We start from the raw sequence: 27,708 nt of genomic DNA on the forward strand, positions 1-27,708 counted from the left end.
TAGGGTCTGGATTTGCGTTGAGCATACACGAAGTTTACGGCTTGCATTCTTGGATTACGAGGACCTTGTTGAGTAAGAGAAGGCATTGTATTAGCTAGGTGGTTTAGTCTAATCGCTAATGATGACAAGCTTTCGAGACTGTGGACGACATTGTGTTTCTGGTAGTCTTGCCTTGGACTACGTATTCGCTGTCTACGTATTCTAGTCACTAGTGCAAATTGGAATGACCAACTGTTCAACAGGGGTCGATCTTCAGAAGGTCAAACGCACGAACATGGTACTCCAAATGACTGTCTCTTAAGTCCAGCAATTTTGAAAGACGTCTTGCCGTTTCCAACATGGAGGACTAAACTCCGTAGCTCAAGTGGACGGAGACACAATGGTTCATGTTGCTGCTCCGTCTGCCGTGTCGAACGACACGACTGATGGATACGGTCTCATTACAGAGTCTAGTGCGAAAGCTTCACTGCTTTTCCGGCTTTCAAGCGAACTACGCAAGAAGATCCATTCATGTGGCCTGGCTGGTTGCTGGATGGTACCCGTCCAACCCGTCTGGTCGATGCGATGAATATGCTGGGACTATGATGTAGACACAAGTCTTCCAAGTAACACTTCTTCCAACCCAACCTCCAATACCTTTCTGCTCAATGCGGACACCTTCTAGCCTGAGCAGCCAACTCGACAAGCACAACCATCCTATTCCTCAAAGACAACTTCCAGAGCCTTGTTCCTGGCCCATCTCCTCAGCGCCGCCCTTATACCATCGCGCATCGACATGGCTCTACCTTTAACGACGATCTTGTCCAAGCTGGGAAGCGAGACAGTACTGTAGGCAAAATCTTCCGACCTGAATGCGCGAGCCCGAGCGCCTCTTGCAACAGATACAGCAAACTCCCTCGGAACCCTCACACAAGTGACGAGCGCGCAGAACGCGTGATTGCAGTCTGAATGGAGCCAGCCAAAAGCCGTAGTCGCGTCGGTGTCGACGGTGCTGAGCTTGCACAGCAGTGTCGTCGCTTCGTGTCGGATTTGTTTGCACGTTGCGAGTAAAGCCGGGAGCTGGAATGCGAGCCGCAGAGTTGTTGTCGTCGTCCTTGGGTGCGAATCTGTAGTAGCTTGTTGTGTTGTTGTTGTTGTTGTTGTTGTTGTTGTTGTTGTTGTCCAGACGTCGACGAGGATCGTGCTACATGTGCCAACGTGATAGTAAATCGCGTTGCGGATCTCGGCTGGTAAACGGAGAAGAGGTGAGGTGAGACGATTCTTGTGGGTACTACTCCTCGACGAGGTATAAGTCGCGATGAGTAGCAAGTGTGATGGGGCGGGCAAGCTTACATTTCTGACATGACGCCGTCGCATGGGATGACTGCAGATGAGGATTCAATCTGCATTTCTTTTTACATCTGCTTCAAATTGTGGGTTGTCGATGCTGTTTGATATGTAGTGTGCTTGTTTCATGGCGCTAACTCGAAAGGAGCTAGGATAGGCACTCGTTGGAAGCTAGAACAGGCATCCATCAGGATTAGTATTCAGCTGCCGGCGTAATTCAAGCGTAAACTTGAGACTAGGTTTATCTCTCGGGTTGGTCTCCTTTTCCTCAGCTGCGTGTAAGGGGTTTTGCTGAACTGGAACAAGGCTTCCGGTAAAAGCTTTTGGCGCGCGCGCGAGTCTAGTCTTTGCTAAAAGCCTCTACCCCTAGGATGAAATTTTCAAGGCCTTATGCCTGAGCCTTTTCCTCGCAGCTGCCTTGGGTTCCTCGGGTGTTCCAACTCTTCTCGTTACACATGCCTTCCTGAAGCACGGCGAAGTGTTGTGAGATCACTGTTCCCACACGGGCCGTGGTCAACAAAAACATTGCGAAAAACTTCCCGATTAGGGAAGCCGATTGATGTAGTACAGATCTTCAGTGTTATGATAAGAACATAGATGGTTGATGAAAACCAATATTTAACAGAAGAATACCCGCTATGTTTGCCAACACCGGAGAGATGAACCTTTGGTCGAGAGATGATATCTTCCCGACCATGTTGGAACAAGATGATACCAGGAAGGCGCGTTGGGGTCTTGGTGTGGGAAGAATGATGTAAAGATCATGTTTGAATGAAGGTGAGCTGAGTGGTGAGATGGTTTGGCACAAAGGGGTGCGCTTACTCTTGATAATAAACCGAGACGACAGCCCAAAATTATTTCTCCATGCAACCGAGAGAGAATACGAATGTCTGTTGAAGAGTAATCTAAACCCTCTCTCCCCTTCTCTCTCTCTCGCTCCACCCACCTTCCCCCCACCACCCCCTAGAGCCCAAACTGCCCCTCAACCTCCCTCCTCCTCTGCTCCCTCTCCATCTCCTGACGAATTCTTTCCACCTCCTCCGTCATACCCTTCTCCCCCTTCTTCCTCTGCCTCTCCTCATACAGCGCCCTACCCTTCATAATCCTGCTCACAATCTCCGCCGCATTCACATTTTGGAACTCATGGTTGGCGATTTCCGTGTACAGCCCCAGCGTCTTGGCCACGGCATAAGGGTCAAAAGCCAAGGGCATAAAAGTGGTTTTGCCATGGTAGACGGCTGCGAGTGGGGATTCGGGGTTATAAGGGAGGGTATGTAAGAAGGCTTTGCTGAGGGAGAAGGGAGCGCCGAAGATGGCGGAGTGGATGTACTGCGTTCAACGTATCAGTCTCTTTATACTTTTCAAAGGTAGAGAGGCCAAGGAAGGGGGAATACGTACTTTACACTGCAGCACGCAGAGTCCGCGCTCGAAAATGTTCATAATGGGATAATTAATCCCTTTCCAATGATTAATCACCTCGTCGTCGTGAATACCTGCAATCAGAAACACGGGCCCATAGTCCTCACCCGCCTTCTCTATGCGCTCTTTCTTCGCTTCCTCGGTATACCACCCCCTCTCTTTAGCACCCTCCTCTTCCACCGATGTAACGAGACGCAAGAACTCAATGTGGCCCGAGGAAAAGAGATCCCAGCCGCCGTCGACATACACGACTCTTTGACCCGGTTTCACGCCCTTGCCTTGGACCAGCTGGTGGAACTTGCCCTTTTCCTCCTTGACGGGTCCGAGAGCCGAGGCCGTGGAGGCAGCGCGGACGGCACCAGGGCGGTGGGGAGCGGTGGGCGAGGTGGGCGAGGCGACGGTGTTGCTGGTGGTGGTTCGGCGTAGCTTGACGGGGCGGGAAGCATGCCAGTACCATACGTCGCAGCCCGGCGCGCGACCCGAAGCATCTGTGGCGTAGTCCTTGATGCGCTGTAGCATGTCCTCGCCAGTCTTTAATCGCTCCTTGTCGTCGCCTGGGCCTTCGTCGCCCGAGAGCCGCTTCTCGAGCGAGGGTATAAAGTGCGATTTTGTGCAGAGCAGCATGCGGCCTACGAGGTCCGTGGTCGAGATACCGGGCGTGCGCTTAACCACCTTGAAGCGACCGGCTGCTTTGACATAGCGGTAGCAGTCTTTGCCGTCGCTGTCGGAAGTGATGTCATCGCCGTGGACAACATATTGGCAGCCGTAGTGGGTGATCCAGGGGAGCGAGGTCACGTAGGGCGCGCGAGGGACGGCTTTGGTAGCCCATCGGCAGGCTTCGACGGCGGCGACGCTGTCACCGTTAGTTGTGAACAGAGGGTAATCCAAAGGGCGGTTTTGCGCACCGCTCGTCCAGGCGCATCACTGTCGGGCCCTTGTTCTCCATGATTGCTTCATCCGAATGCACGCCGACGAACAGCTCGTTGCCCAGCTGGCGCGCCTGCAGCATGGCGCCCGCGTGGCCTGTTCTTCATGGTAAGCGCTGGCATGTAGACGGGAATTGTGAAGCCCGCATACCGTGGTGGGCAAAGTCGAAACAGCCATCGACCCATATGCGCTGCTCAGAAACTTCAACATCTTTTTGAGGGTCCACTGGCCACTGTCCCTCGGTGGGAATCCACTCTCCCTATGTTTGGTCAGTTGTCTGCGCGGGCGCGGGCATGGGTGTAGGGCGCGTACTCGTGCGCTCTGTCGGCGCTGCATCGTGAGTGGGGTAGCGGGGTTGGCAGTAAACAACAGTAAACAATAACTCTGTGTGTTTGGAAGAGACAGTCCAACGGCGTCGAGTGTGGACCGTGGGACAGGAAGAAGCTGGAAGCGCAATTAAGCAGCACCTGCCACTGCTGGATTCAGCCTAACGTGGTGATGGTCGCACGTGGCTTCAAGGTCCCGAGGTGCCTGAGATGGGCGAGGCTTGAGTCGAAGCTATGGCATTTGGAAGTGGATGCGGTGAGCAGGGGTTCGCCTCGGGCGGCGTGTTCCTGCGTCGGGATAGGTGAGGACGGTATCAGCTGTAGCCGCGAATCGAAACACGTTTTGCCTGTGCGCCAGGCCATCAGAGACGATATCTGTCCATGCTCTTTACCATGGACATTACCATGTACAATGCCGCCTTCTCTTTTGCCGTGTATGCACATGCGTAGTTGCGACATAGCCATTAGGGAGCAGCAAGTCTAGGGCCAGGGTGAAACAGCCCCTGATCGCTCGGTAGCCCCACAGTTGAGAATCATGGCCGACCACGTACCCCCATCGTCGAGCGCTCAGGGCATCTTCTCCCGCCGCCCCTCGTTTTTTGGTGGAAAGAACAAGGGACACAAGCAAGCACTGTCAACTCTATCCCCGCCCAGCCCCGAGCTAGACACCCCCCCGACCGACCCGGACCAATACCAATGCCCCCCTAGAGTGCCTACGACGCCACAGCGACGCAGACAGGCCAGCAGCAGCAGGCACAGCATCGCATCGTCGGTGACAGATCTCGGCTCTTCACTGCGGCGCTCACGGTCCGCCTCGCTTCGAACCAACACGTCCGACGGCACGGCCAAGACATCGTCCTCGCATAAGAGGCTCCCCTCGGCCACCCTGGCGCTCACCTACTCCCCCGAGAAGGCTCCGATCAACAACACCACGTCCAATGCCTCGCGGCCCGTCCTCTCCATCTCCACCTTCTCGCGCAACAAGCAAAAAAGTAGCGACAACGTAAAGACGGACCCCGTCTACCACGACAAGAGCCCGCTGAGTGCTGTCGACAAGCCCAAGACGCCCTTTGCCAACATGGCCGTCCCCATGCCACTACGACATCCCCCCTCGCAAAAGGAGATTCTCCAGGCAAACCAGCAGTCGAACCGCACCCTGGCGCCCGCAGCCCCCATCCCCGTGCCCAGCGGCTCAAACCCAAACATCATCTTCCAGCACATCCACGAGCTCGCCTCGAAACGGATATCCACCTTGGACTACCTGCGGAAAGCGTATGAATCCCCCTTCCACTTTCCCTACATATTCCTAACCCCCCACAGCCACGAAGGCAGAATCTACTGGTTCAACACGCTCCTCTTCTCCAAAACAGACCTCACGCGCCTCCCCTCCTTCACCACGCGCAACCAAGCCCGCCGCGCAACCCAATACCTGCTCCTCGGCTTCTCCCTCCCCACCATCCTCGACCTAAACGCAAACTCGCCCTCCGACTACCTCAAAGCCCTCAACGCCCTGCTCATAGAATTCGAACAGTACCAATCCATACATCCGGCCGACGGCTCCACTCCGTCTACCTTGTCCCGCGCCCGCCTCCCGCAAATGTTCAAGCGCGCAAATATGGGCATGAGCATGACCATGGGGTCAAAGGGGAGGAGATCGAGCTCTGCGAATGGCGATTTTCCCATGCTCACGCCGAGCAATAGCTTCTCGGGCAGCGAAACGAGTGGTGCAGGTGGTGTTGGCGGCTTGAGCGGCAGCGGCAGCGGCAGCAACGTCGATTCCTTTTCCTCCCCGCCCACAACAGACCACGACTCGCTCCTGCCCAACGAATCTTACACGCACTTGCAAACCCCTTCCCTACCGTTTGACCCAGACTTCTTCAGCACGTTTGCCACGCTGTGCGATGTCTTGATTGATTGCTACACAAGGATCCTGAGCATGCTGAGTACGCCCGAGAGTGTGGCTAGTGCCGGTGGGGGACAGCCTAGTCTTGTGGGCGATCTTTTCAATAAAGCGGATGCGAGGGTGCGCAAGATTATCTTGGCGGGCGTGGTGAGGGAGTTTGAGGATAGTTGTAGAGCGGGGTTGAAGAGTGAGGTTGGTGGCGTGGGCAAGGTGGTGCTTGGGGGGTTGATGTAAGTCCGCGTGAGGAGAGAGAGAGGGATGTGATGATGATGGATGGATGTGTTATCTGATTTATGATATCCACGGTGGTAACCATGGGGCGTTAGTTTTTTTTTGTTCGTCTCTCAGGCGTTCTATATAGGGAGTGGTGGACGTCTCTCTTGTCTCTGATACTTGACGTGTGCCTCGTCTTGCAGAGGCGTTGTATATAGCATCCCGCATCCCGCATCTACACGTTGCATCCAAGAATAAGACGAGAGGAGCGGGCTGGCCTAGCAAAAGGGCCCTTTAACTAGACTAATACCAACGCAAAGACGGTCTTTCAAAACCAAAACCTCTTGGCTGTTCACCCACACATCTTGCATCAGACCTAGGAATCTTGCACACGTTGTCCATCCAAGACGAACGGTAGACATTTCTACTCGCCTAGCGTACAATCAAGGTCCTCACCTCTCTCAGCCTGCCCGTGGATTTCAGCAACCCTTGCCTCTTAAGCAGCAGTCGCTTCACCCTTTGGCGCCTCCACCCTCTCTACAAGATCGACAACACCCTTATTCCTTCCCACCTTGACCTTTGTCTTCTTCTCCGCCTTCTTCTTCTCCTGGCCCTACAACAACACACATTGTTAACAAGACATTCCGCCAAGCGACACGAAAGAAGGGGGGGGGGGGGGGGGTGGCGGGGGGGAATTGAGAAACTTACCTCATCACCCACAGCATCTCCTTCATCCACACCCTCGCTGCTCCCAAAGATTTCTTCCTCTTCGTCTCGCAACTGCTCCTTGAGGTCTGCCAGCTCGATTCTCATACTATACGCATCCTCGCCATCTGCATAATACTTCGCCTCGATCTTATCGACGGTGAAGCCGAGCGTCTCGCGGTAGAGATGCAGCGCCGCATTGTTGGACACGCGAACGTGTAGGGAGACGTAGTGTGCATTAAAAGTCTCCGCCATGGCGCGCTCTGTTTGAAGGGAAATGATATTAGTTTCGAAAAAACATGGGTCGTTAGGGTAAAGGGGGGGTATTCAATGGCCGGAAAACATTAGAAAGATACGTACGGGATTGACGCATCAGCTTTTCGGCCAGGCCGAGACGCCGGTGCGTGCGCATTACAGAGAGAGAGGTGATGTGGCCGTGTTGAACGCCGTCGGTGGGCTCTTCTTCCATCTTGGCAAGCACGTAGCCGACAATCTTTGGGGGATCGTAGGGCGTCTTTGGGGGACGCGAGACCTGTTGATGAGCATGTTAGTCTTGGAACGACTCTTTGTCAAAAGACGTGTAATTAGATAGCATAGTTGGTGGGGTGAGGGAGGATTCATTTGCATTCCACGCAAATCGCAACATTACAGCTCACGCGGGCCGTCCCTATTGCCATCCTTCTCTCCCATGAAGCTGTAGAACAGCTGATACGACTCGCCAAACTCTTCGGGCTATTGAAGCTGTTTCCTAGTCTTTTTTTTTTCCTTCGAGAATCGGTTCCCTAGCTCTTTTGTGGTCCTTGTTCTGAGTGCGTTTGGTCCCCGGCCATGGAGGGGCAGGCCATTTTCCCCCCATGTAATCAGAATGAGCAAAACTTACATCAACAGCTACGTAGCTCAACTGCGGCCAGCTCATGGCATGATACAAGTAGTACTTGCAAAAGTAGTTCTCGGGCAAATTGGTAATATTGGCGAGCTGGACATGGGGAATGTCCGATGGTCGTAGTACGCGGATATCCATTTTGTATGTGTGGCGTCTTCCTAGCTCTTTCTGAATGTATCGATTGCCTTTACTATTGACTTGAGCTGCCGAATTGCACTGGGTTTGTTGGGGCTAGGTCGGAGCACTCAGATATCGGAGCGCTAATGCGAATGCGGATGGGTGGGATGGGGACGGTCTGGAAAGCTTTGGTGAGGATTCGTGAATGGGGCTCGTGCGTTATGTAAGCAAGGTTGTGGAGTTCGGAGATTAGGATTAGCGTTGGGGCTAAACGCCGTTTGGAAGTCCTCGCCATTTGTGACGTGGAGCTATTTTGCCTTTGAATTGTGATACAGCGATCTACCTACAAGGTGCTTTGCCGATTCACGGTTTATCCCCAATTCGTCATTCAACCACCCAGCCCAGCTCGACCATCTGCGATATGTTAGTGGACTACACGTCAAAGCTAGACAAGGACTGACTATGCTGAAGCAAGACGTTGTAATCAGGCGTGTAGCCGGCGGCGTTGCAGTATTGCAAGATCAGATCATAGTGATCAAGCTAGCCATGTCTTGGTCTCCACCCTCTCATTTTATGAACTTGACGTCGAGATTCGGAATGCCGAATGCTTCACGGAACACCCGTCTGTAGAACTCGCTCCTCTTGACAGAAACACGGTGGTCCCAGAGCTGAACGAATATCTGTCGCAAGCACGGATAGTATGCCAAGTCCTCCTTCTTGATCTTTCCCTCAATGATGGCGCGTGCATTACCAGCTGTGATCTTACAACCCATAATCGACGCGGTTCCCACACCAGGCATACCGGCGCACATGTTCGACAACCAGAGGAAGCGAAGTGCAAAGTAGCTGGGAGCGAAGAGAGTGAGACCGAACATGTAGATTTCAGCCTCACGGTAGAGCTGGGAGCAGGCGTACATGAGTGCGCGGACGCTGGGGTATGTGGTGAGGATGTTGTCTTTCTTTGTGTGAGGCTTGTTGATAGCGATGACGGCTCCGGCGAAGACGTTCCAGTAGATCATGTTGCGGAGCTCGGCAGGTAGACGCAAGAGCGGGGAGCCGACCTGGTTCCTCTGGGTGCTGCGAAATATCAGTGTCATGTTTTGTAGCCATTGCAGGTAAGTTACATCTCCTTTGTATCTTTCACCTCGAGTTGAGGATCCTGACAGCGCGCTGGTCGCTCGCAGTTGATGTGAAATACGTCGTCGACGCAGCGCAAATCGTCGTCGCGGTCATCCTTTTGCTCTGGCGGTAGGACGCGAGGCTCCATGGAGCCAAGGTCAGACAGGCGGAGCACCATGGTACTAGTGAAGTGCGGTCGCTGCTCCAAGACTCGGTGTTTGGATACAAGAGGAGTAGACAAAGCAGAGTTTGAAGAGAGTTGCCAGCCAATGTCAGCTGCAGCGCTAGGTCACGGTGCGCATGAGTGCAAACGGCGACTACGTCTTGGCGTCGTCTGTATTCCGTGAGGTGAGTTGGCGGGATAATGTGAGGAATGAGTGTTATTATCTTGGAACCCCATCAATCGATTCGTTATGGATACCCACTACTATAAATCTGTTCACAAAAGTCCAGCCTGCCGAGTGGCGCTGCGAGGCTATTGCATCCCGAGTCTTGCTCGACTACCCATGTTGTGAGATTGATCCAACTCTCAGTCTGCCTAGACACAACGTTCAGGCGCACGTTTCCAATGAGCAAGAGTACGATATTAGAATGATCCATGTCGAATTCCTCACTTTGAGATGATAGCGCCTCGTAACTTGTCAAGATCGAAGTTGAAAAATTCTTCTCCGCCCATCTGACGACAGAAAGAGAAAATTGGTAATGCCATATGCACATGAAGTGCGATGTCATCTGGGAAGTCAAAACCGGGAATAGCTTATCCCGAGCTAACAACACATTTAATGGTGGGAGTCTCAGGAACGGTATCTTAGGAAAAACGGGGCGTAGGCGGGGTTTGATTCTTCTTACAATCCTTCGAGATTGATTACCAGACGAGGTATGAAGTGTCACTTGATAAACTTGTGCCTATACTATAGTCCTGGAATCTCCATCGAATCAATGCAAAAATAGGAATTCTGATAGTCGTTGTATTGTAGTTGAAGAAGCAACTTTTAGGTCAATGCTTCTTACTGTTGGAACAAGAGTAGAATCTGTGACGAATAAATGTCCGTTTTCTCTCTCACTTTCTTCCCACGCCACTAGCCATTCTGTCAACGAGAATTTCCAGATCTTGCTTCTCCGCCCGAATGTTCTTTGAGACCTGATTGCAATCTCTTTTGACAACCCAACGCAGGACAGCTTCTAGCATTGCAGACCCGGAATACATCAGAGCTCGTTCGACTGGCAGTCTCTCCAAAGTCATGTCTGCCGCACCCAGAACTAAGATGGTGGCGTTCGCTTCACTACGGAACCAGAGATCGCCGAGGAAATCCGAGGTCAGTCAGTGTAAAAGCAGATCTCAATATCCTTTCCGAAAAGCCTCCTCACGAGTGTCTCCGCAAAATACGTATCTTCGTTCGGCCACTGCATGAGGACCTTCCGCAGCGCAGTGTACTTCTCAAAATCAGAGTGCTGATATCTATCAAACAAGATATAATGCATGCCACCTGCTTCAAATCGGATGATCTGAATCTGATTGAATACAGTCTGAACCTTAGAATTGAGATCGGCCGAAGTCCAAGGGAATAGGCGGTGTCTCAGCTGGAAGACAGTTGTCTTCCAGAAGTATGGGAGTGCTTCGTAACGACACTGTATGCAGCTTTGTACCAGGCCGAGCGGATAAGATATTCCAGGCGGGCAGTCAAAGTCTGGGTTGACCCGTTCGACAGGCGATTTGAGACGTACTTCATTCGTGTCAAAGGTGAAGAAGTAGATCTTGTTGCGAAGCTCGGCTGGGAGACGCAGTAGAGGCGAGTTGAGCTGGTTGTCGCGTGTGCTATCATCGTTAACGTGGAGGAATACGTGAGCGCCGTATACTTACATCGCTTCGACATTTCGGGCAGCGGGGTCGTTGATCTTCTCAGCCATAATTTCGTTGGATGGAATTGTAGTCCAGAGGATGAACGTGAGTCGATTTCCAGCTATGGTGTCGACGAAGTGATTTGTAGCTGTGAGGATGTGAGCGAGTTGATCTCAGAAAGAGAAGAATTTAAGTGTGCGGAGATATCAGCATTTAAGGTTAACAGGAAGGTGAGAGGCGAGGTGACGGTGAGTTTGAGATATTGTTTGACTAGTGTGCAAGAAGTGACTACCAATACCTCGCCAAGACTGCTACGCCGACTCTATGATCAACGAATCGCTACAATTCGCTGATCGATATCGGGAAAGGCTAGGATCTCAGCAATCCAAACTCTTAGTCTTATCCAACTAGCAGTGTTACCAATGGTAACGGTTTGGGCCTTGAGCTGACCATCTAAGTGAGACACGACCTCTGTAGTGTTCAGTGATCTTCAAACCCTCTCTGACCAACATGTGAATGGTTCCTCGGGTGACCATCTAGGGAGACCATTTGTAGCGTGATCAGTGATGATCAAGCCTTCCATGTCGAAAAGATACCGCAGCTCATCCCTCATACGTACATCTGCCCAATATAAATCGCGTACGTGGAGTCTCTCTAGATCAAACAGACACTCGGCAGGGCTATGATCTCCAAGTACTTCCTCCACCTTGCCCTCTTCAATCAGAAATATCGCATCCTCTGCAAACTTGGCATTGACCTGTATTGAGGTGATGAGATGGCGATACTCCGGGTTGAGACTCTTGAGACACAACAACTTGGGTACGTCAACTGACCCACTAGATAGGTCGAATGTGGCCAGACTATACATAAGTTCGACGGCCTCGGCGTAAATTTGGCTGCTGGTAAGTAGGAAGGTCTGGGTAAAGGCACAGCCCTCTTTGGAACCATTTTTAGGATGACCGTGGTTGACTGTAGTAGAAATACAGATGTGTGTGTAGATCATATTACGAATTTCGTTGGGAAGACGCAGGAGCGGCGAGCTGAGCTGATTCGAGAGAGCGCTATTCGAGTCAGCTGGTCATTTCTCCAAGAATGAACCGCTCAACTGGACTATGTTTTTCGACTTACATCTTGTTTTGTTCCTCGCGGTTGATGACGCGTAATTTCTTGCAGTCGGTACATGCTTTGTTGCGGTCGGAAGCGGCGGAAGCCATCTTGCGGACTTGCAGAAATCGGTACTGAGAGAACTGCACCAGGAGAGTCGATGTGGTGACACAGATTCAGTATACGTGAGCTATTATAGTGACAGCGAGTCCGTAGACCAGGCAGCTGCCAAGTGAGCGAATTATCACGTGTTAGCCCAGAGTACCTTCATCCCGTGGCTGACCGCTGCTCAATGAAATGCCTCATACACGCTTGCTTTCGCTGCGCTGGAGAATGCATCAAAACTTTTAGAACTATTCTGATAGCTCGTTGCCTGTGACTTCGCTTCAAGACTACACTTGATGCCTTGTCAAGGTCAGCGAGATTTTGGAGAGATTGATATTTTCTAAGATATTTACATTCTTGATATAGTATGTACAGCCAAATTGCTATGAAAAGAGTACTTATACAGCTGTCCAAATCCACTTGACTCGCCCCACTAGACCTTAGGCTTCTTCAGGTAGGTCGGCTCGAGTGGTGGGTCAGCGTTCTTCACCAACATCTGCACATATTCATCGAACCAAGCACCAGCAGCGGGCGCACCAGCAAGGCCACATTTTCCGTCACTTTCGCCACCAGGCTTGATCCAGACTAGAGAGTCGACGTTGGTGTTGTTCTGCTTCGATCCGGGTAGAGCGCCATATCCAGCAGGCTCAACATTGCACCACTCACCCCACTCCGCACGAGCCCCAGGAAGGGCGACGCGACCCTGGTCAATGATGAAGTTGGATGGTAGACCCTCAGCCTCGAGGTAAGGAGCGAGCGACGAGGCGTAGTGGCTCTCGTCCCAAGATGGCGAGTACTCGGTGTAGTTCTCGCGTACCTTGGCTTGGAAGGAGTTGTAGTTGGATACGTTCGTGGCGTAACCCCGGATCTTGGCCGCGGGGTTGAGTTTCTTTGCCATAGCGACGACCTTGGCAAAAATCTGAGCGGTGGGCTTGAGGTTGTCCGCCCAGCCGAGCCAGCCGCCGTGCGCAGCGTCAATGTACAGATGTACGTTGGGGAACTGCAGCTTGGCAATGGCGTAAGCGATACCCTCTTCGTAGGCGGGAGTAGCGGTGGCACAGAAAGGGACGCCCTGGTTCGTAATGGCGTTACCGAGGGAGTCCGGCTCGAGAACAATGGCGAAGTCGAGATCCTTGGCCTGGGAAACAAGCTTGGCGTACTTGTCGACAAACTCCTTCTTGTAGATCTCGAGGCCGTTGTTCGCTAGACTGAGCTCGCCGGCGGATTCTCCTGCAGAGCAATCACGGTCGGGCAAGTTGTACAAGACCAGACCAACGATCATCTTCTTTCCGGGCTTTCTCTGTTGACGAGCTTCCTTGATGGCAGTAGGAATGAGGCTAAGGCCATCACGTGTAGTAACCCAAGTGAAGGTTGAGATCTTCTGAGCGACTGTGCGGGTGCGCGCCGCATTAAGGGTGTCGTTCTGGGCCGTGAAGGAGGCGATGGTCTGGTCGAGTTTCTTGCCGTAGCTCTGGACGACATAGCGGTCTTTACCAGTCCAAGGGTTGACGGATGGAGGTGAAGGTGGCTTGGGAGCTGCAGATACAGCACCAGCGAAAGCAGCGGATGCCAAAACAAGTTGTGTGAGTTGCACCATGATTGAAAGAAAGACTTGAGTGACTCGAGATGATGAGCGACAGTACGTGCGACTTATCTGGTCTTATATAGAGCGTCGTGAAGACGAGCGCCGCGGACAGTGTGCATCCAATAATATGTCTTGCCTTCAACGGGCTTGGTACAGGCTCGCCTTCACATTTGCGTGGCTGTCTTGAGACGTGATCAACGGTACCGTCGGCCCGCCCTATGTTCTGATTACACTCAAGAAAGTCCAAGTCCTTGGTCAGAAGCATTGACATCCCGCATGCAACGCGCCCTGGTGGCGTTGCTGTAGTACTTCATCGATAGCGTACCGTGCATTCTCTTTGGCGAATGTAAGGAACGGTCGTTTGCCCCTACAATGGTATGTAGTCCTGTTAACAGTAGATTAGCCAAGGCTCAGTCTACCGGGGATGATCCGGGAAGTCAATATATCTGCGCACTTTACCCGGCTTCTACCCCTGCTTCGCTGGAAGACCTACCCCACAGTGTGGATAATGATATTACGACCACAGCAAGCTCCTTGCAGATTGGTCGACGCGGTGAAGCTACTGCTGTGTATATTGCGTTTAGAGTATTGCGAGATCTTGTGTCATTTTGCGCTGCAGCTTGCCATTTGTATACATTGTAAAGAATATTCGTTGCATCTTCTAGCGTGACTGTGAGCGGCTCTACCCTGAGGCTGAGTTGGATGTAGATGCTGCCGCCCGCGATGCAGGTACTCCACATCCGACAACTGTCCAAAGGGATAGGGGAGTGATGCGCATGGAGGCAGCTCATTGCGCAGTCTGAGCGATCGTTGCGTGCGGATGTTGGCTCTGGACTGATCTCTTCTCGACAATGAACGCATTCTCCAGATGCGACGCATCGCGATGAACGTGGCACGCTGCCGCCTACTCGCTGTATATGTGTACCCATCAGAACATCTCGAATACTGACTGGGTGCGCGCTGTACAGAGGTAGCGAGAGAAAGCACGAAAATGATGGTTCTGTGCGACAATCATGTCGTACAGGACGTTCCAAGAGGCACAAAGCGACTATCAACTAGCAAGGAACTCGAAAATGTACAGAGACATGCATATTAGCCGGCTTGAGGTATCGTTCAGTTCAACACGTGATGTTCAGACGCGAACGCAATGGGGATGCGTCGATTCCCCGCACATGAGGAGATGAAGCACCACTAGCGGCTTGGCGGCGCCTACGGGCATTTCAGAGTATCATGATGGGAAGGGTGATTGAGCTTAGTCAGCTCGGCGGGCTAGCTTGAGACAAACCAGGTGACAGTCGAAAGGACGAGAATGTGGAAGGTCACCACGTGTGCCCAATAAGTTAGGTTATCTAGCCGAGTTTCTCGCAACACATGATTCACTCAAAACAGCAGCAGCGAGATCAAAATATGTCTGAGCAAAAACCATACATTAAGTCTCGTCTAATCTACAAACGCATTCATAAGGAGTGCCATGTCATCATGTCGTATCATATTATTAGGGAAAGACTCGTCCAGGCAACGGCGAAAAGAATCATCAGGTATGTACATCCCAGACACCTTTCAGACTCACTTGCTAGTAAATCTCGATCAAAGCAAGGTCTCATCCAGCACAGTGATGAATAATCTAGCACTGGCGGATGTACATGCCAATGGGGCTGGGGTTATAATCCTGGAAGTAGTTGATGGAGAAGTCACCACTGCCACAAATCTCATAGCTCACAGTCTTGCCAGCTTCGCAATCGCCAGACTCGACAGTGTAGGTGTTGCCGGGGCTGAGCTCCACGGAAGCAAGATCTCCAGCCTTAGCAGGAGCGTTGTTCCAAGTAGTCTGTGCGTTGGCATTGCCCTTGAGCTTGCTGACGGTGCATTCGCCTTGACCAGAGATGGTGTAGTCCGAGGTTTCAAGGTCCTCCTTCTTGGGTAGCATGAACATGGCAGAGCAAGTCTTACCGGCGTAGGAGGCAGGGATATCGAAGTTGAAGATAGTGCAGATGTGAGCGCTGATCGTGCCATTGTACGAGGTGCCATAGGCCTTGTCGGGGTGCTCAGAGTCAACGGGTACAATCAGATGAGGGTACTGGTAATTGCCGTTGAGGTCCTGAGGGCAGGCACCAGAGGCAGCTGGCTTGGAGGGCGCTGGCGCAGAAGGAGCTGGCTTGGAGGGAGCGGGCATGGAAGCAGGAGGCATGGAGGCAGCGGGCTGGGAAGCAGGAGGGGCAGGCATCGACTCTGGTGGAGGAGCAGGCTTGCTCTGAGCGGGTTGGGAGGGAGCAGGCATGGAAGCAGGAGGGGCCATAGACTGGGTTACAGTGACGGTAACGACCTTGGGTACACACTCAGACTCCTGGGGCATACCAGGTGCGGGCGAGCTAGGCTTGGGAGCTTCGGGTGTAGACTTAGGAGCCTCAGGTGTAGGCTTAGGGGCCTCAGGCGTAGGCTTAGGAGTCTCGGAAGGCTTCGTCTTGGTAGCTGCGGGAGGAGTAGCAGCAGGATAGGAACCAGCAGGCTTAGATCCAGCAGGTTGGGACGCACTAGCTCCGCATGAACCAGCAGACCCGAGAGAAATCTCAACGCACTTAGTCTGACCGGGAGCAGGGGTTGTGTAGACGTTGTATTCGCCGCTGTCATTTACAGGGCAGGCATAGAACTTGCCTGAGCCATTGTACGTGACACTACCACTGGAGCTGACAGCGAAGCCGTTGGTGGGGGTAGCGCCAACATCGCACTGGAACTGGGTGGTAGGGGGAGTCAGGATGCAGCCACGTCCATTAGAATCAGTGAAGCCGCCGCTTCCATCCAAGCAGTAGCAGCCGGTTGGGTGGTTGCCGCCAATACGGTTCTGACCATCGTCGAGTTGACCGAGTACACCCGATGCGCCGCCAGATGCTGAGAGCTTGAAGCATTGTGTGTTCGCACGAGCGACGTAGGCGTTGGCTCCAAGACCGAACGCGAGGGGAACGAAGGCGTATCTCATATTCGAAGATTGAGCGACTGTAGAATGGGATGAAATTGGATGATGCCTTCAAAAGGATATACTTCGGGTGCTCTTTATACCTCTTCGGGCCCCGGAGATGATAACAAAGAATACCACTCAATTTCCTTAGTTGCTCCCGGTACCACGGCATCTTGGTGCGTTGTTGGGAGCTTAGCACGCTTGGAGCATACAGTTCATCGTCATATCCATAACGATGATATCAACAGACGTAAGCTCGTATAAGCATTTGAGGAGACTAGTATATCAGTGGGTGGTGGCTTGAGCTTATGATTGTTTAGCCGTAGCCTTGCGACCCACCTTGACATAAAAAATGTCGCTGTCTCAAGTAACAGCAACCTCAGTCATTGGTCAGAAAGAGAGGAAAGATCCAGGAACTGTGGTTCGCGATGATCGCCAGACCCGATATTGTGGGGTAGATTGACAGGAACGCGTTACTCGGATGCTTCCAGGGAAAAGTACCCGGTGTGAGCAAAGATCTGGCGATGAGAGATTGCGATATGCGTCACGTAGCCAGAATTATTACCAGGTGTCACACACGCGATGCAGTGCATTGCTGTATGTGGACGCCGTATGTTTGCCTTGCAGGTGTGAAGTCCCTCGAGAAGCTTGTAGTTCTGTCGCGGAGTACGTTCCGATGGTAAGGTCGATGTCGCTTAACACATCGGAACTATTGGCATTTCCCAATATAGTAACAAACCGTTGCCGAGTGTTCCGCTACTATCATAATATATGCAAGATGACCAAACAAGCAATCCTTGGGCATTTTACCCCAGATTTGGTAGACCCGGGAAACACGGGGTACGTGGACATTCAGACGTAGCCCTGCAGCGATCCATCTCAAATAAGGACGGCATGAATTATATCCGACTGATACAACTACTAGCCTGGGAGATGGTGGAAGACGCTGGAGAAGCGAGTAGCAAGTAGCGAATAATTTGGAGTACTGGTACGACGCGTTAGTAACGGTCGATATGGACCAGCGTCGAGAGGGTAGCGAACGGGGTTCAGCATGTCGGACTTTTCTCCACGCCTATACTGCTTAGCTTCAATCGCCAGGGTAGCGATGTCAGTGTTGGTTGTCGGGACGGTCCAGCGAACGGTCTCACCGGCATTCGTTGTACAGGGCGTATCAACAATGCGATGCAAGACAGTTGCATCATCTTGACATTACGAAGATAGCAGCAACGATCCATGCGCTCCAACTTTGGCGAAACTCATCTCTGAAAGGTTGATGGAGACGCATTTATGGGAGACTTGACCATGCCGCCACCATCACTGGTCCAAGTTTGGGTACTGTACAAATGTCGCTGAAGAGGCGGGGTGAACGGATGCCTGTCCGGGTGGTCTAGCGACCGAATGTGCACTGGTGTAGGCTTCCCATTGTACGAGCGTCGTCAGATGTGGGCTGTGTTCAGCCATGTGCTGACGAAACCGCGCAGAAGTACCACAGTGGGCTCATGTCGGACAGTCGATCTTTATTTCTCGTGTTCAGGTCCACATAAAGTGGACCTGGTCATTGTAGGCTGGTGGATCGATCGTGCGATATACTCTCTTGAAGTTCATCCGAAGGAGTCTGGATGCTGCATGTGCGGAGCCAAGCAAAGAGCGCACATGTACCGTCGGGAATGGCTTTGGAGACTTTCCGAGCTTCTCATTGTGATGGCGATTGTGATTGGATGCTGTGAGGATGCAACTCGAGCGGTTGGCTCTCAATGTTGGCTGCTGTCTCCGTCTTCTGGACCTCGTTTCTGTGATACGTCATAATCCACTAGAGCTCCTTTGGCCTAAACAATCCACTTTTGATCACAGCCCCACTTTCCGTCTCAGCTTCCGAGGCCTTCCGCACCACGACCACTAGCAGAGAAATGCCACCACCGTCCGTATATCCTCCGAAAACCCGTCTTCCATTCCGTCAAATTTACATCCGAAGATTTGTGTTTTAGCGAGGCACATACAGTGACGGAAGCCAGACATTACGTTACAGTCCACGTCTGGAGAATCCAACGACAGAGTGCGATCAGCAAATTTGATCAGTAATGCTGTGATTCCCTTCGAAGCAGTTGGAAGCCGAAGTTCGATCAACAACGGCTATCCCACTGCTGCAAGTCCTGCGGAGTGATCCCGACGCGCCTGTGCTGACTTTGCTGCGGTCCAGCTCAGGTTCTGCGTGCGCACTTCCACGGTCTAGCCCCATCATGCAGGCTGGCTGCAGGGCTGATCGGAGATTATATTTCGGTACAGCGCGTCTGGTACAACAGCCAGTCAGCAGTAGTTGGAGACATGGAACATGGATTATGAATGCGTCACCTGCAAGATCGGCTGGAGCGTACCAACTGCTTTTGTTGTGCGCTTCTTTCGCGAACAACCTGCTAAGATTGATTCAGAATTGTGTGTAGTTGTCAGTGTAGGCGTCCACGACCTGTTCCAGTATTGAAGTCAATAATTAGACTGCAGGATACATTTCACGGTACTCAAAGACGATCCCACGCTACAAACAGCACATAGCTCATACCTGCAAACGTTCCCTACACGTTATCAGCCCCACATGATACCATTATCAAATCGTGCTTTGTTCGCGCCTTTGCGCATACAGCAACACGAAACAACAGCGACGAGATGAGAATGAATTAAGCAAAGCAAAGGCCAAGCGGGTTGCTGCAACAACATGGCGATTTTCACAAAAGCAAACGGCGCAATAGCTACCACTTCAAAAGTAGCAAGGATGCATTTCGAGCAACAGCGGATCACCAAGTACATTATACCAGGAGAGTTGGTCTCGCCGTAATGCGAGCAAATCAAGACCTAGCCAATAAGCATGACGAAAAATTCCATGTCCAGATGACAAAGTGCAGACTCAGTCAAGCCTGAAGACTTCGAGCCAGCATCTACCGTGCACGGTACAAGTCTTTTGTACTCTCGCGGATCAAAATGAGCCCTGCTAGTACGAACGCTCACACGCTACGTTGCGCGAGTGCAAAGACTTGAAATAAGATGATGCGGCGGAAAAGACAATCGTAGCAAACAGCGAGTACCCAAGATGCAAAGGTAGTGCAGTAGTGGAACATGCTGGTATAACTATACCAACCATTCCTCAAATATAATTAAGCCTTGTATGACACGAGAGACCTTGAATGGGGGAAAGACCTTAGGGAATAGTGAGATGTGTTTCAGTTCAGGAGGGGAAGGAACGCCACAGTCTTTAATGGAGAAGTATGACAGTCGCGATCTATCATAAGGCGCAGCACCAACCTCAAAAGGCAATTGCCTTGCGAACCTCACGTGTGGACCATCTGACCTTCACCCAAATCTCACGTTGCCATACAATTCTCTTCTTACAACGCTCTGTAAACGTTTACTACACCTACCATCACCACGACCTACGACCATCCTTATCGGAATTGCATACACCACTCTTACTCACCACTACCGCTACCCCCAGGCGTCCACTCTCACCTCAGTGCAGTCACCAATCCATATGTGGCAATGAGCATTCTCTTCCTAGCCTGTCTCCTCGCAATCTGCCTCCCAATCCTCAGTGTACAGCTTCCTCGATTCCTCCCCCACCCAATGCACCATCTCCGTATGTCCAAAACCATACCACAACCCCACCCCTCCATACACAATCCAACATCAGCGTTTGAAATCCAAAGATCAAGCCAAGAGTACCCACTGAGCCCAACTCTAGAAGACCGATCCGCGCTACACAAACGGCCACCACCCCTACGACGGCGCCTACGACCGCGAGGGCCAGCCCCGACGCTGCGGAGTAACGCACAATACGGGGGAAGGAAGGCGTTCGCAACGGACGGTGCGGACAGCGGCGTCCCGTCGACGGGAGAGGAGTCGGGCAAGTGGACGGGGAGCGAGGAAATCCACCGACAGCCGCCCTGCCCGACTGCAACGACGGGATTATTGAAAGCAGGGGACCTGAACAAGGGCAAGACGGAAGAGAAAGATAAAGGAAGGGAGAGAGCGGATGCGAGGAAGCCTTGGGATCCGCCGTTTGGAAGGCGCAGGGGAGGGAGGGAGGAGAAGGAGATGGAGGAGAGACAGATGGGAGAGAATAAGTGGTTTGCAAGCTCGCCTGTGCCGCTGAAGAAGACGGGCAGGCATATGGAGGCCAAGGGTGTTGCGAGAAGATTGTTTCCTGTTGATGACGAGGGCGAGTATTCGTACGACCACGAGCCACACGATGGGCTATTTGAATCACATCGTGAAGATATGGCTCGACTTACATCTACGCCTCCACCTGCACCGGCGACGAAAGATTGCACATCCGTCGACACTGTGGAATCGGCGTCCTCGAAGAAGAAGAGCAAGAGAAAACCAAGCGTTGTGTCAGCTATTTGGATATGCGTCGGCGTCTTCGCAGTCTTGGTCTCCATCTTCATCTTCACCATGCTAATCGCTCACTGTCTGGCATGGTTCCTCGTATAAAAAACTGAAGCCAGATTAGGCGAAGCACGGCGCGGCATCATGCAAGGTGGGGAAATGAGATTATGCCTATGTGCAGCATGATGAAGTAGAAAGACGCCCTATTTGTCCTATTGCCAAGACCCGCTATGAACGCTAAATAGATCAAAGGACAAATTACCAGTTTGAAGACGGACAGTGAAGCCATCAATTTCATGAAATCAGATATACTTTAACAGTCGTGGTCTTCACCGTTAGCAGCAGGTGCATGACCCGTCCTCTCCAACAACTCCTGCTCCTGCCGCGGCGACCGCCTCGAGCTCATAGACTTTTCCTTTTCAGAATCCCTGCTGTCCAGCCTCCCGTCTATGCCGCTGAAATTCTGCTGGCTCTCGCTGAAACCAGAGTTTGTTCTGCTGGCGAGTTGCATGGCATCTGCCATGGCATGTGCGGCGACGTTGGGACGCTCGACTTGGGAAGCCGTCTCCGGGTCCTCGGGCGGCTTGAACAGTGCGGCTTCGTGGTCGTCAAAGTCTTGACCTGGATTGACAGTCTGGTACTCGACTAGCTTGACAATGCGGTACATGCCGAACGCGAGTAGAGTGCCCATGAGCGGTCCGAACCAGTAGATGTAATGGTAGCCAGGGAAGTTGTGTGTGACGACGCACGGCCCGAAACTTCTCGCTGGGTTCAGGCTGCCGCCGGTGAAGAAGACACCGACCATTTCTGCCACGAAGAGGGCTAGACCGATGCCGATTGGTGCCAGATATGTGGCCTTGTGCTTCTCGGCTGCGAGCATGAAGATTGTAAAGACGAGGAGGGAGGTGAGGAACATTTCGAGGAAGACACCACGGGCGGCGGAGACGCCTGCACCGAGGGTTGTGGAGACGTTGAGAGGGCCGGGGATGATGGCTTGGATTACGCCGGCAGCGGCCATGCCGGCGAGCATCTGGGAGAGGAAACAGAGACACGCGCGAATGGCTGGGATGGCTCCGATGAGGTAGAGTCCGAGTGTCACCTGTGGTCATGGTCAGCCCATCTTCCAGACGTTTTTGATGCCATTAGGCTGACTTACAGCAGGATTGAATAGTCCTCCGCTCACCCTAAAGAATACCCACACATTGACCATCAGACTGAAGCCAAAGATCAGACTAATGTACAGCAGCACACTGGTGTCCGGCGCCTGCGTGATGCTGTTGTTGGCTTGTCCAGAGGTTGTCCGATTGCTGTATGTCGCTGCCGTGTTGGCTACACTTGTTCCTCCAAACGCAAAGAATAGGAACATGAAGGTGCCTGCGAACTCTGCTGCTGCGGCAACAAGTTCATTGCGCCACCGGTTAGGTATGAAGCCGGATCTCGTGGGGTGGCCTGGAGGAGAACCATCTTTCGGCAAGGTTGTGGGCTTGTGAGACGACGAGGACGCGTCTTTCTTGTGTAGCGGGAGGATGTTTTTGAGCGCCATCACGACGGCTAAGACTGAGGGCTAGCCGCAGTCGTTAATTGTCGATGGTAATGGTGCAAAGCAAGAGTTACTACGCTTGACTAAAAGACACGAATGCCACCAGGCTGAAGAACAGTAGAAAGAGAACTAAGGAAGATAACTTCTATAGCTCACGGCTGAAGTTGATGTAAAACCACCACTAGAACAGATCTACCTTTCCGCTAGCAAGCCTGACGTCTTCCACAAGCCTGAGCGCCATGATGGTCGGCGGGGTTCTGACGCGGACTACATGAGACCAGCGGTTCACCCGCCATGGCGTTGATGAAAGTCCAATAGGCTGCCGCACGTCTCACGTTTGGCGGTCCTTTGCGCGATGTTGGCCGCGAGCCACGATCATCAAGTTCAGCCACACGGTGTCAATCCCTGCGTTGAAACCCTTTCATCCCCGATCATGGCACGCCCGCGGAGGTGGATAGCGGTGCATGATGCAGCGGCCGGTGTGGCGTGAGTGGTCAGAAGTTCGTGATGGAGAGGATGTGCCGTACGGGATGTGTTCAGATCGCCGGCTAAGTGACGACACTGCGCTGCTTGCGGGTTAGCGAGACGAGCTAGTGGGCATGATGTCACGAAGGGGTGCATCTCCAGATCGTTTGCTCGTTTGGTGTCCGTGGCTGTGGAGATTACTCTATTGCGCCCATGCTGACTCGATTGCTGAGATTTGACGAAATTTACAATCGTCAATAAGAGTCGTGTTCGCCTGGGTGACCCAGCTTTTTGCCGTGCTGCACAATTGTGATGCAGAGAAGATGTCTCCCGCAGTTCGTTTATGTCGGCGACAAGACGAACTTATTGAAGATCTACTGAGTAGATCTACTGAGTTTATGCGCGGATGGCTGGAAATAGCGGCTAACGCTCGTCAAACGCCGCTGGCTCCTTACTAAGGCAGCTGTTGAGCCCTGGGAACGCAAAACTGGGCTAGCGTCCCAGAAGACCCTTTGTGCAACGCTTCCAAGGTTCCAGATCAATAGTGCCATCGGCTAGAACCATCGTCAAAATCGAGGCTTTTGAGGACTTATTCCTTTATGCGACTGGGATATTGGCATTGGAAGAGCTTACTTAGTGCGCTGCAGGTTTGACGAAGTTTGACTGTCTGGCAACACCACGCTACGGCGTATTTATTCAAAGCGTGTCCACGACAATCAACACTACCGCCCTTTCGTAATGGTTTGCTCCAGAGAACGATCAGTACCTTCCTGTCGCCCTCCAAGCTTCTCATCACTGTTCCTTTGCGTCTGTCTCGATCACGAGGTGATATACTAATATCTGTTCCTTTGACGTTATTCACATTCGCAAGTCATCGCGCACATTCTCTATGTCTCTTTGTCAATTCGGCACACTTAAGGTCCATTGCTTTTGCGACGGAATTGCTTTTTTCAGCGCTTGTATCCTTGCACTGAATCTCCGCTCTTCCACTATTCTCTTGTTCTCAATTGATCTCCCCATTCCCGTCCATGATCCGTGGAAATTCTTAGAGAGACTCAGACGCGACATCAACCCTTCTTCGCCCCGCCTACTACCAAAAGTCATTATTTTTGAACACGCCGTCTTACTCGTCTGCCCGGCCGCGCATCGTCCATTAGCTCTTCGTCAGTCCATTCTTTGTCTTTGACCTCGACTGTGTCCCAGTCACTCTGCTCATCAGCTTCTGGCTCCACTACCGACGTGTCAGGTATCTCGGTGTCATGTTCTGATAAAAGCCGACTTGTCTGTGAACCTAGCTGAGATGTGGATCTACATCTGAAGCTCAGGGTAGGTTTCATAGACAAGGATATGGTACATACATACTGCATGGTCTGATCGAAGTGCGTGTTGCTTTGATGTGATAGAGGGAGTGGTGATGTACGGCGGTCTGAGTAGAGGCATCAGAACACTAGCAATGTATGGGCACCATTTCTCCGCTCGCTGTGAAGGCATGGACCAGTCAGTACTCGCACAGTGAACGACAAGGTGAAATCACAGCGAAGCCGATACAGTGAGCTATATCTGGCTGTATAGAGTGCTGAAACGTAACGTAGACGCTACGACTCTGTGCGGTGCATTAATGCGTGCATTGTAGACCCTCCAAATTCCTCCTCACAGACTGAGCTCCTATTCCGGCAATGGACGCGACACCGCCATCGTGAAGATAGTACGTCGGCTCACTGCAATCGTCAGCGCCAGAAGCATTCACTACTGCCCAGTACCTTGCACTTGTATTTTGTTCCGCACCTCCACGAACATCGACAACAGAGCAAGTTCTGCTGCGGCCGCAGTCCCTCTCAGACCGCATGTATGCTTGTAGCAAGACCATGGCAGAAGCGGAACAACAAGGATATCATGCAAAGTCAACGACGGATAAACGTCCAAAAAAAAGAAGAACGAACCATGAAACTCGTATATTGAAATATAGAAAGACGTCGAGTCTTCCCCAGTGGAAAGTGGTATCCTCGCTTCCAAATGCAATCATAACCCTCCTCTCCTGTCTCACCCACTTGAGGAACTAACCCGACGAACTGGCTCAGCTAGACAAGACACTGGAGACGATGATGACGAAAACGAGAAAGATGAACGAAGACATGACATGCTTTCGCAGGATGAGGGAGAATAAGAGCACCCAACAAAAAAGATGCCAAAGACTAAGGCTTGTCACCAGGAAAGATGTCTCGGTCCACCGCCATCACAACAGCATCGTCGGGCCTCATCATGCCAGCGCTAAACACCACATTGCCAGCCTCCCTAGCCGCCTCAACTGCATCCGTCTCGTCCATCAAGTCCTGTGCCGCCTGGATAACGTTCCTCAGCTCCTCTCGTACGTCCCTGTTCGTCGTCGTCATCGTCGTCGTCGGAGTAGCGACCTCGCTCTAAAACGTCTCCTCCTCGGCGCCCTCGGCCTCGGGCGGGATCTCGAAGCCCTCCTCAGTAGAGTAGAGTATGTTTTGAATCTGCTTGAGCAAGCCCTCGTCCTTTTCAAGCTCTGGATCCGCTTCCATGGCTTGCTGAATCAGCAGCTCAATGTCGCGCAGCTTGCTAAAGTAAAAGTCGCGCTCGCGCTCCAGGCCCGTCACCGTCTCCTTGAGCGCCGTGTTTTCCTCGCGCAGAGCGGCGCTCGCGGCTCCTCCGCCGGACGCCAGGGGTGTGCGGGTACGCGGTGCGGCCGTGTTGGAGGCAGCGGGTGCTCGTCGGGCGGTCGAGGCAGCGGCGCGGGGTGCGGCTCCCGTGGCGACGCCGCCCTGGCCCTTGCGGCGGGCAACGGGGTCGTATTCGTGGCCTGGGAAGTGCTGGTCCCAGTACTGCTTGACGAATTGGAGGAACTCGAGGTTGTCCTGCATCTTGCATTTTACGAGCGACTCGACGCGGATGGGCTTGTCGATCTGGTGCTTGGCGAACGTGTCTAGCGTGTGTGTTAGAGGAATTGCAGTACAACGTGTTCACTATGAGAGAGACATACTCTGTAATACCTTGAAGTTCTGCAGGTATGCATACTCAGTGTTGGCATTGAATTTGACTCGCGACATGGGCACATCGTCTGTTGTTCCACGCTGTTAGTCTTAATCTCGCCTCGCGCACACATATAACAGGTGGGAGGCTTACAGAATATGCTGTCGAAGACCTGGCACAGTGCTGCTCTGTTCCGCCATGTCAGTACACGTCCTCAGGCCCTGGACCCTGATGCCCCTCTGTGCCTTGGCTCGGCGCGTCTGACGTACCCGGTACCGCATTGTTCGACTTTGGTGATGTTGAGCTGGAGGAGGTTGTTCAACCAGGCCACGAGTTCTTGTCTGTGCACGTCTTGTCAGCCTATGCTCTGCACATGTCTCTCCATCGCAGCCTAACCCCTCGAAGACCGTACCTTGATTCTCCCATGGCGGATATGCCTTTGTGCTGACGTCTAAAACTTTGTTTTGATAGATCAGCAATGAGATAGAAGCATAGACCAGAGTGTCTGTGTACAGAGGTGGCGCTGGAGGCGGTGGGCGAAGACGATTGCTGTTATTTGTTGATGCGCCTGCCCCGTCGGGGAGTCGACAATTTGGGCGCCGTTGCCCCACCAAGTTGTTAGCGCCGATGCCATAGCGTTCCACGTCACGTGCTGCACACTCTACTGACACGAGAACTTCTATGAGCTGATCCGTCATGAAACATCATCGGCTTATCTACACCACTATTTGCCTTCCCCAGTCTTGCTTCCATCTATGCTGCAAACTCCTTGCCAACGACAACCCTGTCGGTTCTCGCAGCCTCAAAAGCCCTCACAACCGCAGGATACCACACGTTCGCCATTTTGACATCGCCGCTATCATTTGGATGTACTCCGTCCCTCAGATCCGCACTCCCACTAAACCCCGTATACTGGTCTACAACCCAGATGGGGCTCTGCGTCGTATTAAGACCTTGTGCCCAGGGCACGATCGCGCGGTTCAGTTCCTGGACCTTGCCGTTGTAGTTCCCGATGCCTAGGGGGATGATTTGGGCAACCTGAGACGCCAAGGTAAGCAGGTGTGTATCTGACACTGTGGCATAGGCACATGCTGGGTAAGAGAGACGTACGATGATCTTCATTTTGGGATTCGACGTCCGCATAGTGCCAATGAGTTTGGTGAACGCAGCGATGATGTCTGTCACCGCTTTGTTCTGCTGCACGATATCGTTTGTGCCCAGGTGCATGGTGATGATATCTGCGGGGTTCGTCTTCAGCCATCCGTCAAGCTGGTTCTTATTCGCGATATCGATGGCCAGGAAGCCTACAGTTCGTTTTACCGAGTCAGTTTGTTTCTCCAATGCATTTCGTGTATGGGCATAGTGACCAGAGTGTCCTTCGTTGTCGCGGTCATAGGTCGTGTCGCGGCAATTGTTCTCCGTCTTGCCACTGCCAACAAAGTTGACGTTTGCCCACTCAGTGGTCCGGAGCCGCTGCCACAATTTTGATCGCCAGCAGACTATTTCCGTTATGCTGTCGCCAAAGGGCATGTAGCGGATCGGGGTTGTGTTGTTTGTCGACTGAGCTGAAGCAATTGCGAGGAGGGCAATGGCGGAGAGGCACTTGAGGGATACCATTGTGACGGCTGCGGGATGATGGGAAGATGTTCGTATCTGTGTATCGCTGTTGCTTCTGAATCATGTCTGGTAAGTTGGTCGGACCGCCTTCTTATCTTCTCCTCTTCTATGTTGTCGACAAGGACGCGCAACAAACCATCTATCGCGCACTCTGACATCGTTTGCAGCATATGAAGGTGACATCTCCATCACT

The 27,708-nt window shown here is 52.4% G+C and overlaps 10 protein-coding genes across 10 annotated transcripts; 2 read left to right on the forward strand and 8 right to left on the reverse strand.

Moving 5' to 3' along the window:
- Positions 1 to 696: 696 nt before the first annotated feature.
- Positions 697 to 1,388, reverse strand: GT037_009569 (uncharacterized protein; the record flags this gene model as incomplete). Its single annotated transcript, XM_038934616.1, has 3 exons — positions 697 to 1,071; positions 1,120 to 1,270; positions 1,333 to 1,388. The coding sequence occupies 3 exons, from the start codon at positions 1,386 to 1,388 to the stop codon at positions 697 to 699; spliced, it is 582 nt and encodes a 193-aa protein (XP_038782891.1).
- Positions 1,389 to 2,289: 901 nt separating this feature from the next.
- On the reverse strand, positions 2,290 to 4,008 carry GT037_009570 (ethanolamine-phosphate cytidylyltransferase; the record flags this gene model as incomplete). The annotated part of the gene is made up of 5 exons (XM_038934617.1): positions 2,290 to 2,655; positions 2,725 to 3,598; positions 3,651 to 3,768; positions 3,823 to 3,931; positions 3,985 to 4,008. The coding sequence occupies 5 exons, from the start codon at positions 4,006 to 4,008 to the stop codon at positions 2,290 to 2,292; spliced, it is 1,491 nt and encodes a 496-aa protein (XP_038782892.1).
- A 525-nt stretch (positions 4,009 to 4,533) lies between these two features.
- On the forward strand, positions 4,534 to 6,135 carry GT037_009571 (uncharacterized protein; the record flags this gene model as incomplete). The annotated part of the gene is made up of 2 exons (XM_038934618.1): positions 4,534 to 5,270; positions 5,319 to 6,135. The coding sequence occupies 2 exons, from the start codon at positions 4,534 to 4,536 to the stop codon at positions 6,133 to 6,135; spliced, it is 1,554 nt and encodes a 517-aa protein (XP_038782893.1).
- A 475-nt stretch (positions 6,136 to 6,610) lies between these two features.
- GT037_009572 (n-acetyltransferase complex ard1 subunit) lies at positions 6,611 to 7,840 on the reverse strand (the record flags this gene model as incomplete). Its single annotated transcript, XM_038934619.1, has 4 exons — positions 6,611 to 6,727; positions 6,823 to 7,082; positions 7,180 to 7,351; positions 7,700 to 7,840. The coding sequence occupies 4 exons, from the start codon at positions 7,838 to 7,840 to the stop codon at positions 6,611 to 6,613; spliced, it is 690 nt and encodes a 229-aa protein (XP_038782894.1).
- A 545-nt stretch (positions 7,841 to 8,385) lies between these two features.
- Positions 8,386 to 13,584, reverse strand: GT037_009573 (cellobiohydrolase ii precursor; the record flags this gene model as incomplete). The annotated part of the gene is made up of 8 exons (XM_038934620.1): positions 8,386 to 8,896; positions 8,944 to 9,222; positions 10,326 to 10,754; positions 10,800 to 10,926; positions 11,199 to 11,231; positions 11,289 to 11,823; positions 11,907 to 12,072; positions 12,422 to 13,584. 8 exons carry the CDS (start codon positions 13,582 to 13,584, stop codon positions 8,386 to 8,388), a joined length of 3,243 nt encoding a protein of 1,080 aa, XP_038782895.1.
- A 1,612-nt stretch (positions 13,585 to 15,196) lies between these two features.
- On the reverse strand, positions 15,197 to 16,546 carry GT037_009574 (uncharacterized protein; the record flags this gene model as incomplete). Its single annotated transcript, XM_038934621.1, has 1 exon — positions 15,197 to 16,546. One exon carries the CDS (start codon positions 16,544 to 16,546, stop codon positions 15,197 to 15,199), a length of 1,350 nt encoding a protein of 449 aa, XP_038782896.1.
- Positions 16,547 to 20,149: 3,603 nt separating this feature from the next.
- On the forward strand, positions 20,150 to 21,004 carry GT037_009575 (uncharacterized protein; the record flags this gene model as incomplete). Its single annotated transcript, XM_038934622.1, has 1 exon — positions 20,150 to 21,004. One exon carries the CDS (start codon positions 20,150 to 20,152, stop codon positions 21,002 to 21,004), a length of 855 nt encoding a protein of 284 aa, XP_038782897.1.
- A 208-nt stretch (positions 21,005 to 21,212) lies between these two features.
- GT037_009576 (aquaporin-like protein) lies at positions 21,213 to 22,442 on the reverse strand (the record flags this gene model as incomplete). The annotated part of the gene is made up of 2 exons (XM_038934623.1): positions 21,213 to 21,998; positions 22,056 to 22,442. The coding sequence occupies 2 exons, from the start codon at positions 22,440 to 22,442 to the stop codon at positions 21,213 to 21,215; spliced, it is 1,173 nt and encodes a 390-aa protein (XP_038782898.1).
- Positions 22,443 to 23,819: 1,377 nt separating this feature from the next.
- Positions 23,820 to 24,271, reverse strand: GT037_009577 (uncharacterized protein; the record flags this gene model as incomplete). Its single annotated transcript, XM_038934624.1, has 2 exons — positions 23,820 to 23,991; positions 24,267 to 24,271. Coding segments are annotated over 2 exons (177 nt in total), but the record flags the coding sequence as incomplete, so codon positions are not given.
- A 1,050-nt stretch (positions 24,272 to 25,321) lies between these two features.
- Positions 25,322 to 27,515, reverse strand: GT037_009578 (cellulose-binding family ii protein; the record flags this gene model as incomplete). Its single annotated transcript, XM_038934625.1, has 6 exons — positions 25,322 to 25,851; positions 25,909 to 25,986; positions 26,052 to 26,086; positions 26,168 to 26,239; positions 26,311 to 26,349; positions 26,665 to 27,515. The coding sequence occupies 6 exons, from the start codon at positions 27,513 to 27,515 to the stop codon at positions 25,322 to 25,324; spliced, it is 1,605 nt and encodes a 534-aa protein (XP_038782900.1).
- Positions 27,516 to 27,708: the final 193 nt, after the last annotated feature.

The sequence above is a fragment of the Alternaria burnsii genome, assembly GCF_013036055.1.
Source record: "Alternaria burnsii strain CBS107.38 chromosome Unknown 728, whole genome shotgun sequence".
Taxonomy (NCBI): domain Eukaryota; kingdom Fungi; phylum Ascomycota; class Dothideomycetes; order Pleosporales; family Pleosporaceae; genus Alternaria; species Alternaria burnsii.